Source organism: Martes martes (genome assembly GCF_963455335.1).
Source record: "Martes martes genome assembly, chromosome: 6".
Lineage (NCBI taxonomy): Eukaryota > Metazoa > Chordata > Mammalia > Carnivora > Mustelidae > Martes > Martes martes.
The window spans coordinates 147,307,385-147,320,746 of record NC_137893.1 but is presented as its reverse complement, the minus strand read 5'-3'; the positions used below and the strand labels follow the sequence as shown (position 1 = coordinate 147,320,746).

Sequence of the window (13,362 nt, the reverse complement as noted above, 5' to 3'; positions counted from 1 at the left end):
ATAAATAAATAAATAAATTAATTAATTAAAAAAAACCTTTAAAATTAGTATGTCCATACCTCTTGATCCAACAACTTAGCTTCTTGGAATTATTTATATAGAAATACTTACACAAGGGGTGCCTGGGTGGCTCAGTTGTTTGAGCCACTGACTCTTGGTTTCCACTCAGGTCATGATCTCAGGGTCGTGAGATCAAGCCCCACTTGGGGCTTCACACTCAGCAGGGAGTCTGTTTGAGATTCTCTGTCTTTCTGCCTCTCCTCCAGCTCTCAAGCTCTAAAATAAGTAAATAAATCTTTTAAAAAATACACAAATGTTAAAACATATACAAAGAAACATTATTTAAATTGGAGAAACCCAAGTGTCCACATTTGGGAAGTTAGATTTTTTTTATATCCCCAACCTTTTTAAAAACTAAAAGATGCCAAAGGCACATTGAACTTAAAAAGTAAGTTATAGTGGGGTGCCTGGGTGGCTCAGTCATTGTCTGACTTCGGCTGAGGTCAGGTCATGATCCTAGGGTCCTCGATCAAGCCCCGCATCGGGCTCCCTGCTCTGCGGGAAGCCTCGTTCTCCCTCTCCCACTCCCCCTGCTTGTGTTCCCTCTCTCGCTGTGTCTCTTTCTGTCAAATAAATAAATAAAATCTTTTAAAAAAGGTAAGTATGAAACAGTATATGGGGGTGGGGCGCCTGGGTGGCTCAGTCAGTTAAGAGTTTGCCATCAGCTCAGGTCATGATCCCAGGGTCCTGGAATCGAGTACCACATCAGACTCGCTTCTTCCTCTCCCTCTGCCTGCCTTTCTGCCTACTTGTGCTCTCTCTCTCTCTGCCAAATAAATAAATAAAATCTTTAAAAACAAAACAAAACAGTATATGATTGTTTTTATAGAATAATTATTTTAAATGTGTTCTTAATTGGGGTAAACTTACAGAGAAGTTCATTTTATATATTCTGTGAAAGTAAGCTTTTTTTTTTTTTTTTTTAAGATTTTAAGTAATCTCTCTGCACCCAATGTGGGGTTCAAGTTTACAACCCCGAGATCAAGAGTCACATGCTCTACGGACTGAACCAGCCAGGTGCCCCTCTAAAACTTAACTTTTTACAAAAATTTGTTATTGGTATAAACAGGAAAGACACTTGTTTTAAAACCTCATTTATTCTTCACAACCCACAAACAATTTCCCTGTTTGGGAAATGTCATCAATACCCCTTTCTCTCTGAAATTCTTTGCCTGACAGGTCATCTTGTAAAAGGATATAACTACTTCAAGATGAAAATCAGATTCAACTTCACTATGCTTTGTAGGGTAAATATAAGTGATCAAATAAACTTGGGTGGGGCGTGCCTGGGTGGCTCAGTCGGTTAAGCTTCCAACTCTTGTTTTCGGCTCAGGTCACGATCTCAGGGTCCCGAGATTGAGCCCCTCATCAGGCTCCGCGCTCAGGGGGGAGACTGCTTCTCTCTCTCTCTCTCTTCCTCTGCCCCCACCCCCAGCTCGCATGTTCTTTAAAATAAATAAATAAACCTAAAAAAATTTAAAAATAAACCTGGAAGGGTCATTTAGGAAATGCAGAAATGAGTAACTTCCAAGTAAGCCAGCTTTACATATCTGTCCTCTCTGGGAGAGAAATTTAAAAACAGCATAACTTCTGCCTTCTTTCTATTAAAAATACATGATGGAAAGCCAGCCCCTTCCCTTGACTGTCATCCTCATCTGCGGCTGAGCAAGTGAAAAACGCGACAGTGCTCAGCTGTTCCCTGCTGCCCCCTTCAGTGCAGTGAACTCTCCGGCATGCTTCTCCCTCCCTACCTAATGTCTTGATTCAAAGTCTCTCACCAGTTTCCAAACACAAACCCTGCTCCAGGTCCTGAACTTCTTAAGGAGTCCAGAATATTCTCCAGGGATGCCCCCAGCTTCAGGCAGCCGTCGGCTTCAGACAGTCAGCTTCCTAGAGCCTTGGAGCACCTGGCTGTGGGAACGTGAGTGGTTGCACAACCGTCAGAATGAGGCTTCCTGGTAAAACCCTGGCTCTGGTCCTTGACTTGGTGACGTCCTTCCTCTACCTGGATAGAGCCTCTCTGCCTTCACGATTGAGGCATAAGCAGGTAGCCTGGCGTATGACAACCAGGGCCCTCTTCTTCTCTGTTTAGATCTTCCAAAGCTACCAAAAGCAAACAAAAACCACCCCAAAATAACATTGTTAAAAACAACAGCATTCGATGGATGTATATTCTCACTTGCTTTAATTATTAAAAAAAAAAAAAAGAGGGGTGCCTGGGTGCCTTGGTTGGTTAAGCATCTGCCTTTGGCCCAGGTCATGATCCCAGAGTCCTGGGATCAAGCCCCATGTCAGGCTCCCTGCTCAGCAGGGGTCTGCTTCTCCCTTTCTCTCCCCCTCTGCCTTTCCCCCTGCTTGTGCTCTTATAAATAAGTAAAATCTTAAAAAATAAAATTTAAAAAGAGAAAAACGAATGAACTAAGCACTCAAGAAATTAGAAAAAGGATGAGAAGGAAATCCTGGAGGGAAAGGTTAGAAAAGAAATAGGGATAAAAGAACAAGCAAATGAATTAGAACACAGAAAAAGTGACATTAAGAGATCCAAGAATGAAACATTTATAAACAAGCCTGTTAAAAACAAGCCTATTAAGCAAGCCTATTAAAAACCACAAACCTGTAAGAACCGTGGTGGTAGCCAGAGTCATGGCAAGACAGGCATTTAGCAAGTTTCTTCCCCTCTTTGATGGAGTTTAGTTGAAAGGAGTGCAGCTGAAACTGCACCAAAGGAGGTACTATGCTTCCAGAAAAATCTCAAGGAAAAGTGTTGCAAGCAACAGTAGTAGCTGTTGGATCGGGCTCTAAAGGAAAGGGTAGAGAGATTCAACCAGTTAGTGTGAAAGTTGGAGATAAAATTCTTCTCCCAGAATATGGACGCACCAAAGCAGTTCTAGATGACAAGGATTATTTCTTATTTTGAGATTGTGACATCGGAAAGTATGTGGACTGGGATCATTGTTAAAATGGCATGAAGTGAAGCTGCCCATTCCAGTAAAGTGAAATCTTTCATCATGTAAATAATTTTCATGTCTCTCTTTTATAAAAAACTAATGGTATTCAAGCTAAAAAAACAAAAAAGGAAACATAAAAAACCCCACAAACCTATGGTAAATTCAATTGAAAAAAAAAACATTTAAAAATTGTAAATGACGAATAGCAGATGAAGACGTCTGCTACCAAAATTTTAAAAAATCTCAATGAAATTGGTGGGGGAAAGAAACTTTAATTCCAAAATTCATTCAAGAAGTAACAATATCTATGGGCACCTGGCTGGCTCAGTTGCTGGAGAGTCCATTTCTCGATCTTGGGGCTGTGAGTTCAAGCCCCACGTTGGGTGTAGAGACTACTTAAAAATAAAATATTTTTTAAAAAGGCAGAAACCATAAAATAAACCAGTCCTAAAGGAAATAATTGAAAAGGCTACCAAAGAATCATCTCCAGAAAGGTTCAAGTAATTCTGTAGTATTTTAATTTTTAAAAAGTATTTATTCATGTATATGATGAATTCTAACTTTTCCATTGGAATATACAGGTAAATGGAAAGAAAAGGTGAGAATCACTCCCTCTTCATTACCTAAATACACTGTTGACATTTTATTACTTCCAACTTTCACTATTTTAAATCTGTTTTACATAGTTATTATATTCTAAAAATACTTTTATAGGCTGTTTAATATTTAAATGTATTAAAAACTTTCCATTTTGTTATAAGTCTTTCATAAGAATAAGTTACATCGACACATTTTTCGAGATAATAAATAGTACCCTACAAATGAGTTGGAACGTTTACATGAGATGCAACATGCTTGATGCTGGACACAACTGGTGTTCAACAAATGGCAGCCACAATTGTCAGAATTTGCAAAGGACTTCCCTTTTGCTACATCATTTAATTAATTTATAATGGGTATTTCTATCTCACAACACACTTTCCTCTTTAGGAGGAATGGGTAAATCACATGCTTCCCAAAGAGGCCAAGCATGAACTCTTTTATTTATTTATTTATTTATTTAAATTAATTAATTATTTTTTAAAGATTTTACTTTTTTATTTGACACACCCACCCACAGAGATCACAAGTAGGCAGAGTGGGAGAGGGTGAAGCAGGCTCCCTGCTGAGCAGAGAGCCCGATGTGGGGCTCGATCCCAGGACCCTGAGATCATGACCTGAGCCGAAGGCAGAGGTTTAATCCACTGAGCCACCCAGGCGCCCGAGGCATGAATTCTTTAAAAAAAAAAAAAATTATTTAGAGAAGGGGAGAGAGAGAGAGTGCGCACATGGGCCAGCCAGGGGGTTGGGCTGAGGGCAGAGGGAGTGAATGTTAAGCTGGCTCCACGCTCAGCACCTGACTCGAGGCTTGGCTCGATTTCATGGCTTGAAATGGTATCAGCCTGATATTTCATGGTATTATGGCTGATATCATAACCTGAGCCAAAATCAAGTCGGAAACTTGACCGACTGCGCCACCCAGGGGTCCCACCAGAAATGTATTCTTGCTCCTGGGAGAGAATCCTCCTGCTTGGCTGGTTTTGTTAAGAAGGCCAGAGTCCAGGGGCGCCTGGGTGGCTCAGTGGGTTAAGCCTCTGCCTTCGGCTCAGGTCATGATCCGGATCGAGCCCCGCATTGGGCTCTCTGCTCCGCAGGGAGCCTGCCTCCCCCTCTCTCTCTGCCTGCCTCTCTGCCTACTTGTGATCTTTGTCTGTCAAATAAATAAAATATTAAAAAAAAAAAAGAAGGCCGAGTCCAGACTGAGGAGGATTGAACATATGTATGTTCTATACCTAAAGAGAGGTGTCCTGTGTCCCAACACTCAGAGACCCACGCAGGGGCAGGGTCCTGAGTGATACAAAGGTGAGGGTCTTTCACGTTAGGCATCTGGCCCACGTGGCATAGAAACGAGGGCCGGTTAATACTCAGTGATCCTAACTCCAGCCTTTCACCCTCCCGCTCCCTCGTTCCTTCTTTTTTTTTTCCTTCCTCCCTTTCTTCCTTTAAATATTTTATTTGCTTTATTAGCTTGAGCGAAAGCAAGAGCAAGAGAGCGAGCACAGAGGGAGAGGGAGAAGCAGATTCCCTACTGAGCAGAGAGCCCAATGTGGGGTCTAATCCCAGGATCCCTGACCTGACCTGGGCTTAACTCACTGGGCCACCCAGGCGTCCCTCCTCCTCACAGTTCTTGAAATCATGCTTTCTCACTTAATGTTTTCACTACCTTTGCTTTGGCTTCCTGTTTGTAATTTGGTTTCCTGGCATCTCTGGCCTTTCTCCTTCCCTCCGTTTATCCCAGACCCTCCCGTACTCGTAGGCTTTTCTTCTCACCTCTTCCCAGTCTCCCATTTGGGCCTCATCGCACAGCCTTCCCACAGCTACTCCTGTCACCAAATGCTTCAAATCTCAAAGCTTCTCTTTCTGAGCTGCACCCCCGCTTTCCGCCCCAGGCCTTCTCACTCTGACGCTAGTGTCCAACCCTGTCACGGGTGTTGTGTCTTCATCTCACCCAAAGAACTAGTTTCCACGGGTTTGGCTTGAAGCTATTACAGCTGACTTTCAATAATTACCTACACATTCTGTCTAAGGAAAAATTTAAAGTGGCTTTCCTCTACCTTCGGGTGCACAAGTGCACACTTTTATTTTTTTAATCTAAATCTTCAAGCTGTTGTTAGAAAGCCCTTTCTTCACAGAAAATCTTATTGGGGGCTGGTGTGTAAAATTAAGGTGGAACTCTTGGTGGCCAGTTGGCCTGGAACGCACAACCCCCTGAGAAGCCCTTAGGGCAGGGGAGGGCTCACACGGGTAGGGGGAGGGAGGGGCAGGAGACTGCAGGAAGCCACGTGGTGGTGGACGGGGTCTAAACACACAGTAGTGATAATCTGTCCCAGTCAACTCCTGCCTTGTGGGAATATGCCCTCTAGTGTTGCCAAATCATGCATTTTGGTAAGAGAATCCGGAAGGTCAGATTTTATGTGAGATTGCCAGATTTTTAAAAAGTTGAGATAATTGGGGCACCCGGGTGCTACAGTCAGTTGGGTGGCCGATTCTTGATTTCGGTTCAAGTCATGATCTCAGGGTCATGAGGTCAAGCCCTGCACTCAGTGCAGAGCCAGGGCTCAGTTGCAGAGTCTGCTTGGAATTCTCTCTCCCTCTCTAAATAAATACACCTTAAAAAAAAAAAGCTTTAAAAAATTGAAATAATTTTATATATTATTGAAAAAAAATACCATGTGGGAAAAATACACATTATTTTCCGCAAATACAGCCCATCGGCCTGTTTGGCTCCTCTGGTGGAAGATGTGAAAGGTCACACCGGAACGTGCCTGATCCAACCTCTTGCCCCACTGAACTTTCCCACCTACACGAGTCGTTCCTTCCAGATTACAGATTGGGTTTTGTGTCCACAATGTTTTCAGTGTAAATAATCGATAGGCTGATGTCTTTTTATCAAGCTGACCTAAAATTCAGGATTTTTAAAATGCAGATGAGATGTTAACTCTAAATTCACACTTCACGCAAGATCATTACTCTAACTCCCAAGAAAATAGGGGGAAGAAGGGAAGGGAGAGGAACAGAGCCGTCTCTACGACCGCCGCTGTCTCTACGACCGCCGCCGTCTCTACGACCGCCGCCGTCTCTACGACCGCCGCCGTCTCTACCACCGCGGAGTACATATCTCGTGGATCACTGAGGCTTCCCGAGCCGCTGCTTCAGAGAAGGACGTTTGAGATGCGGAAGGATGTGCTTGTTTGACTAAGTTGTCAGGTGATGCCCTGTCTCAGCCTCCACAAGTCTTTTCTAGTGAGCGTGCGAAGTGCAGTGGTGATCACCGAATTCCCCAGGCCACTGTCACGGTGGCGTCCTCTGCCGGCTGAGCCTTTCTGGCCTTCTGCGGAATGCGCCCCGACCAACAATCACCAGGGCTTCTCTCCAGCGTGGACTCGCTGATGTACAATGAGGTGTGAGCGCCGCCGGAAAGCTTTCCCGCACACATCGCACTCATAGGGCTTCTCTCCAGTGTGGATTCTTCGGTGTCCCAGAAGGTGTGAGCTGTAACTGAAAGCTTTCCCGCACACGTCGCACTCATAAGGCCTTTCTCCGCTGTGGATGCGCAGGTGTCCCACCAGAGCCGAGCTGTGACTGAAGGCCTTCCCACACTCGTCACACTCGTAGGGTTTCTCCCCACTGTGGATTCTCTGGTGATGGACGAGGCCTGAGCTTTGGCTGAAGCTTTTCCCACACTCACTGCACTGGTACGGCTTCTCTCCGGTATGGACTCTCTGATGCTGAAGGAGATGTGAGCTCAGACAGAACGCCTTCCCACAGTCGCCACACTGGTACGGCTTCTCTCCTGTGTGGGTCCTTTGGTGTCGGACAAGGCCTGAGCTGTAGTGAAAAGCTTTCCCACACTCACTGCATTGGAAAGGTTTTTCTCCAGTGTGGGTCCTCTGATGCTGAACAAGGTGTGAACTGTAATAAAAGGCTTTTCCACACTCATCACACCGATAGGGTTTTAACCGGTTATGTAGTCGCTGATGGTCAATAAGCTGTGAGCTCTGGATGAAAGTTTTGCCACACACGTTACACGAATCGGGTCTTTCTCCAGTGTGGATTCTTTTATGTCTAATGAGGCTTGAGTTTTGAGTGAATCTTCTCCCACATTCATCACACTTATATCTTCTCTCAGCTGAAGCGTTTCTCTGATATCTTTTTGTCCCTCCTTCACGTTCTTGGGTTTCTCCACATTCAGGGGCCTTTCCATTCATTTGGCCAGATGACTTTTTGGGAGACTCCATATCTATAGTAAACTTCTGCTTTTGAATCAGTTCTTCTTTCTCAATTCCGATCACATCATCTGAAACAAAAACAACAGATTTCAAGTTACCGGTGAAATATACAGGAAATAAAATTAAACACACATACTAGAAGCACACAGCTTAACTCTCCCAGCAAAACAGTTTGACAACATTTGAGGAAGAAAGTGGGAGATTGCAAAGGAAGAGAGGACCGGCAGTGTCTGGACTGGCAGGACACGATATGAGCAGAGTGGAGACAGGTCGGGGAGGCGTAAGTCAACAACAGAAGAAAAGATCTGGGATGAGAGTAGGTTCCGAGGGAAGGGTAGAGCAGAGCAGAGAGAGATGAAGGAACAGGACCGTGGGAGGAGCAGAAAGGAAGCCGTGGGGGTCAGTGCTGATGTGGAGCCGTGAAGCAGCTCTGTGTAGGTGCTCTGAGGCCTCAGGGAGAACTGAAAAACGAGGGGTCGGAGCACGGCAAAGTACCCTATTTGCAGATATGCAGAACAAGGAGATCGGAGTCTAAAAACATGGGGCACAAAAGGATGTTATCACGTAGGGACAAACAGAAACCGATTTGGCCCCAAAGACATTTCTACTCTTCTAGCAAAGGAGAATCTAGGGATCTGTGAAAACTGAAGCTACACGCTAACCCCAGGCTTTTAAATGGAGGGGAGGGGCTGGCGATGGGAGGAAAGACAAGTATGGAGACAGCTCAAGATCCAGGAGGCAGTTTACATCAGACCCAACTCTAGGCAGAGGCACGGGACAACTGCCAAAATGGGTCGGTTAAGGATACTGTGGGAGGAGAGGGGAAAGGAGCGGTGGCCGAGCAGCACGAGTGAGCTCTCTGAGAGCTGAAGTGAACTGCCTCCTTCGTCTTCAGCTGTCTCTATACCTGTCTTTCCTCCCACTGCCAGGCCTCCCCCCACCCACCGATTTAAAAGCATATCACTTTTCCCGGTATTACTCCTACATGGTTACAAATAATGCCCTTCACCCTCGGTCCTAACATGGGATTACTTCAGGGAGAATATGTCTTGAGTGGGATAATCTCACCTTTTTTCAGAAACTGTTGACCATTGAGGAAGTGACCATATTGCCCACCCCGGAGGAGGGGGGTGTTGGGACCCTGCTCAGGGGCACCTCTGTAGGAGACAGGCAGGGGAATTATGGCAAGGTGCTTTCTTGGGTCAGGACGGATGGGAGTCTGGGTCTGTTAGAAATCCTCCTTTGTGTTCGTGACCATTTGCCCGGGGAAGTCTCAATGGTCCAGAGTGTAGCTTCAGGCTTGACAGATTCCCAGATTCCCAGCCTCAACCCATGCAAGGCTCAGGTCATGATCCTGGGGTTGTGAGGCTGATGCCCGTGTTGGGCCCCCCTCAGTGCAGAGTCTGCTCGGGATTGTCTTTCTCCCTCTCTCTCTGCCCTTCCTCCTGCTCATGTGCTCGAGTGTACTCTCCCTAAATACATCCAATCTTCAAAAAAAGAATGAAAGAACGTCATCTTTCAAAGCCATTAGCAAATATAAAATGAACAGCAGGATGGGATCCAAAACATCACTGCACATATAACAGGACTAAAATTCCTATCAGCATGAGAAAAAACTTTTGGATGATTATTAAAAAAATATCATAGCATAGAAACACAATTTCTGACAACGCACCTCTTTCCCATCTGTTTTGCACATGCTCTTAGGCCTACGTTGCTTTCCCCTCTCCGACTCACCTGGCTAATTTCTATTCTACTTTTGGGACTTAGCTCTCATGTTACTTCCTCAAAAAAGGCCTTCTCTGACTGCCTTCTTCTTCCCCATATACAAGCTGCGATGGTGCATGTATTTCGTAAGCTCCATGAAAGCAGGGATCATGGCTGCCTTGTTCACCACACCCAGTGCCCTCCATGGTGCCTGGCACAGACTAAGGACTCAATATTTATGTGACAATGATGAATGATTCTAAGGTCTCCAGGGGAGCCATATGACCCAAGTGTCAACACTAACCACAATCCTGTTGGTGTTGAGGGTCCTGGATCTCCATGGGTTGAGGCTGGAGATACGTTGCTTCCGTAGCTGGATCCAGAGGTGCCGATGTCCCAGGAAGCAGTTCCTGTGCACAGGTCTGGGTTGAAACCTGAGAACAAGCAGGCTCATCGTGCATCTCAAGGGCCCACAGTGTACATGATCCCGAGGGCCCATAAAGGACCGGCCTGGAGGCCCACTCCCAACCATCCCCCAACCGAGCACAGGTCCCTTTCTACCTGTTGGCCTGGTTCATCCAATTCCTTCTCCAGATCTTCCAGCATAGCCACGGCCTCCTCCCCACTCTCCGGGTGATGCTCTTGGACCCAGGCCTGGAGCTCCTCAGGCAAGATGGTGAGGAACTGCTCCAGCACCAGCAGGTCCAACATCTGCTCCTTGCTGTGTATCTCAGGCCTTAACCACTCACAGCAGAATACCCAGAGTTGGCTCAAGGCCTCACGGGGTCCAGGAGTCTCCTTATAGCAGAACTGTCGGAAGCGCTGGCGGAATAACTCCTGGCTGTTTGCGCTGCTGCCCTGGGGGCCAGATCCCTGAACCTTGGCAGGACCTTCTTTCTTGTTTACTTTGAAGAGCCCCTCTGGCTCTTCGGGAGCCCGTGGAAGGAGCGCGGCAGCCATTCCAGCTCCAACGGCCGGAGAGGACGAGAGCGAGTGTTATCTTTCAGGGCACACTCCTAAGGTTATAGAAACCACAGTTAAAGACAGAAACACACACACATACACACAGGCTGATTAAATACTTGAACTCACTAAGTCTAATGTTGGTGTTTCAGAAGAGCAAGAAAGCTTCACCCAAATTTAAAGAAAATTTTAAAAAATGTGCTTAAGGTCATTCAAACCTTCTTCTAAGTAGAAGGAATGTTTGTCAAGAAAGTATTTTTCATAACGCCGAGAATATTGTTGGACCCCTGCTTTCCAAAAATAATACCAAAACAATCCACTGATTAGACTAAGGTGAATTTATTCTTATGAATGCTAGCACTACCTTACAGAGTCTAAGTAGTATCTCCCAGGGAGGAAGGCAGAGTCAGGATATTTATGAGGTTTGGGGGGTTTAAGGCAGATATTTCAAAGCAGAATAAGGATTGGGGAAGGATCATGACACAATAGTTTAGAACTGATGGACACGAGGTGAAGGTTTTCAGCTGAGAGCTTCTGGATTCTATCCATTTAAATTTGGGAGTGTGATATTCATTCAAGTGGATTTTTTGAGGGGTAATTTCTCGAAACAAATATGATTATTTGCAACTTTATCTTCTGGGGCAAGAATTTCCTAGAATAGTAATGTCATGTTGATAAAGATAGTGGAATAATGTCATACCTAGTGTAGACAAATGAACAGCGAAGTCACCTTAACCTAGGCAGGTAGTAGGCTGTGTGGGTGTAGATGGTTTCAGATTCCACGTAAGAGCAGACTTAAGCAGGGCCTCTCTGTCTAAATGTGCACCACGGCTTGGTCAGCATGGTGGGCTGTGGTGAGGGACTCGGCTGTGGATTCCGGGAGACCTGCGCTTGAATCTTGTCATGTTCTCTTACGTGTCGTGGCTTAATCTCTCTAAACCTCTATTTCCCCCCTCTGTACAAATCTTACCTTTTAAAAAATGTAGTATTTTGAAATAGTTTTGAATTTAAAGGAAACTTCCCCAAACGGCGCAGACACCTCCCTATGCCGTCCACCCAGGTTCCGCATTAACGTCTCACAGAACCGCCGCGCAGTAGCGAGACCAGGGAGCGAACTGGTTAAGCAAACCCTCCGTGTCGCGTCGCTCTGGGAGTGACTGCGGACAGCACTGGCCCAGGGCTCGCCCCCCGCAAGGCCTCCGGACGGGCCGCAGTTCTCGCCGCGCCCCCGTCGTCTCGGCGCTGCTTTCGGAGCCCTGCCTCGGTTTCCCCGCACAGAACCCGGGACCACGCACGGAGGCCCCGCTCGTGGCTTCTCTGCGCCTCGCGCCTGCGACCCACTCGGCGTCCTTCAAACACACCTTCACGTCCCCGGCCCGAGGACCGGGGACGGACTCCCGCCGTGGGCTTGCAGAACGCCGGTTTTAGGAATCGTTCCGAGAGAAGGACCCGGCGACTTCCCAAGAACGCGACAGTGCGGCGGCCGCGCCAGCCACGTACCCCGTCCCCGCGCCGACGAGCGAGCACGGCGGCCCGCACTCGGAAGGCCTGGCTGCGCGTCCGCGCGCCGCGGGGCCCGGAACCCCCGGGAGGCCCGCGCACACGCCGCCCGGGCCGAGCCGGGAGGCGGGCCCCGGGCCGCGGCGCCGCGGTCTCGGGACGCGAGTGGGACCCGGGCCCGGCCCGGCCGCCGGCAGAGGTGCGCCCGCCAATGCCGCCCGGCCCGCGCCGCTTCCGGCGGGGGCGAGGCCTCCCGGAGCGCCGGGGGCGGAGAGCCGTCGGCCGGCACGTGGAGGGGACCCGCTGTCGGGAAGCGAGGGGCGGGGCCGTCTGGGTGAAGACGGGGGTCGGGCGCCGCAGCCTCGCGCTCCCGGGAGCTCGCGCGACCCCCGCGCTGCAGCCGAGCGCCGTCGCCGTGGACACACCTGCCCGGCGGGCCAGCGGAGGTCCGTGCGTCCGGTCTCGGCCCGGGAACGAGCGAGAGGCCCGGGGACCCGCTGGAGTCCGCACGCCGCGGGCGGGACGCGAGCGACTCTGCTTTGCCGCGGGATTCCTGCCGCGCGGCCACGCTGGAGACCACTGCGTGCAGCGAGAGCGACGTCATTTCTGGGTTTACTGTATATCCTGAATTCAAGACAGACTTGCCCGTGACCCTTATACACGTGTACGGCAGAACTGCGCGCCCAGAGGGTGTGGTGGTGCTAGGAGCCGCTCGGGCCGGTGTCCGCACCCCAAAGACGGTTCTGGCCGAGGCTTGCAGGGCAGCGCTTCCAGCTTCTGCTGTGCAGTCGGGCACTTTCTACGGGAATCTTGAGTTACCCGATTATTAGCGGAACTCGTCTGAAGTCATTTCCCCTACAAATCGGACAGGACAGTCCTTCATAAACGTGTTCTGGTGAATTAGGAAATACCGCATTGCTGTTACAAGGCTTAGTAACTTGATATTTTCATACGGACTACAGTAAAAATCACTCAGTAACTGGATTTCTTACCTTATTTTACTCAGTGAACTCCTTGAGGCTGTTCTCTTCATTTTTGTATTACTGAGCTACTGTGTCTTGTGCAGAGGGGTAATCATTTTGTTCCAGGGTTCAGTTTAACTCCTGGGTGAGTGCTGCGGAGAATGAATGTTAACAGACACTCCAAAAAGTTTAAGCAAATTGAAACCCCAGGTAAAGAACAGGATACTGGAAAAGCTGAACAGCGGATGTGTGGGGGCTTACACACGAAGCTTCTACTCTGGAAGTTCTTTAAGTTGGTGGGTTAAGTGGGAAGCAGAGAACCACTGATGCGCTTTACTAACTTACAGGACTAGCAGAGCAACTGCCTGAAAGGTAACAAATGAGTAAGGCTTC

At 47.8% G+C, this 13,362-nt stretch overlaps 2 protein-coding genes and 1 pseudogene across 8 annotated transcripts in view; 1 reads left to right on the top strand and 2 right to left on the bottom strand.

Moving 5' to 3' along the window:
• PGBD1 (piggyBac transposable element derived 1) overlaps positions 1 to 13,362 on the bottom strand; it is a 103,934-nt gene that overhangs the window by 77,445 nt on the left and 13,127 nt on the right. The gene's annotated exons all lie outside the window — the stretch shown is intronic.
• On the top strand, positions 2,704 to 6,778 carry LOC308345126 (10 kDa heat shock protein, mitochondrial-like; annotated as a pseudogene). Its single transcript has 2 exons — positions 2,704 to 2,998; positions 6,599 to 6,778. The product of its transcript is annotated as a 10 kDa heat shock protein, mitochondrial-like (transcript).
• Positions 6,230 to 12,192, bottom strand: LOC308344556 (uncharacterized protein). 4 transcript variants are annotated; one of them, XM_080806162.1, is made up of 4 exons: positions 11,478 to 12,192; positions 10,106 to 10,560; positions 9,849 to 9,978; positions 6,230 to 7,905 (listed from the first exon to the last, which is right to left on the bottom strand). In XM_080806162.1, the coding sequence occupies exons 2-4, from the start codon at positions 10,502 to 10,504 to the stop codon at positions 6,965 to 6,967; spliced, it is 1,470 nt and encodes a 489-aa protein (XP_080662288.1). In that variant the 5' UTR covers positions 10,505 to 10,560; positions 11,478 to 12,192; the 3' UTR covers positions 6,230 to 6,964. The 4 variants fall into 4 exon arrangements, with proteins under 4 accessions (XP_080662288.1, XP_080662287.1, XP_080662290.1 ...); XM_080806161.1 differs by having other exon boundaries at positions 11,869 to 12,192; XM_080806164.1 differs by having other exon boundaries at positions 6,236 to 7,905; positions 9,849 to 9,954; positions 11,869 to 11,957.

Coding starts and splice junctions, on each gene's coding strand:
- LOC308344556 (XM_080806162.1), bottom strand. CDS start 10,504: ATGGCTGCCGCGCTCCTTCCACGGGCTCCCGAAGAGCCAGAGGGGCTC. Junction 9,979..10,105: donor TGGATGAACCAGGCCAACAG/GTAGAAAGGGAC, acceptor GCTTGTTCTCAG/GTTTCAACCCAGACCTGTGC. Junction 7,906..9,848: donor TCAACACCAACAGGATTGTG/GTTAGTGTTGAC, acceptor TTTTTGTTTCAG/ATGATGTGATCGGAATTGAG.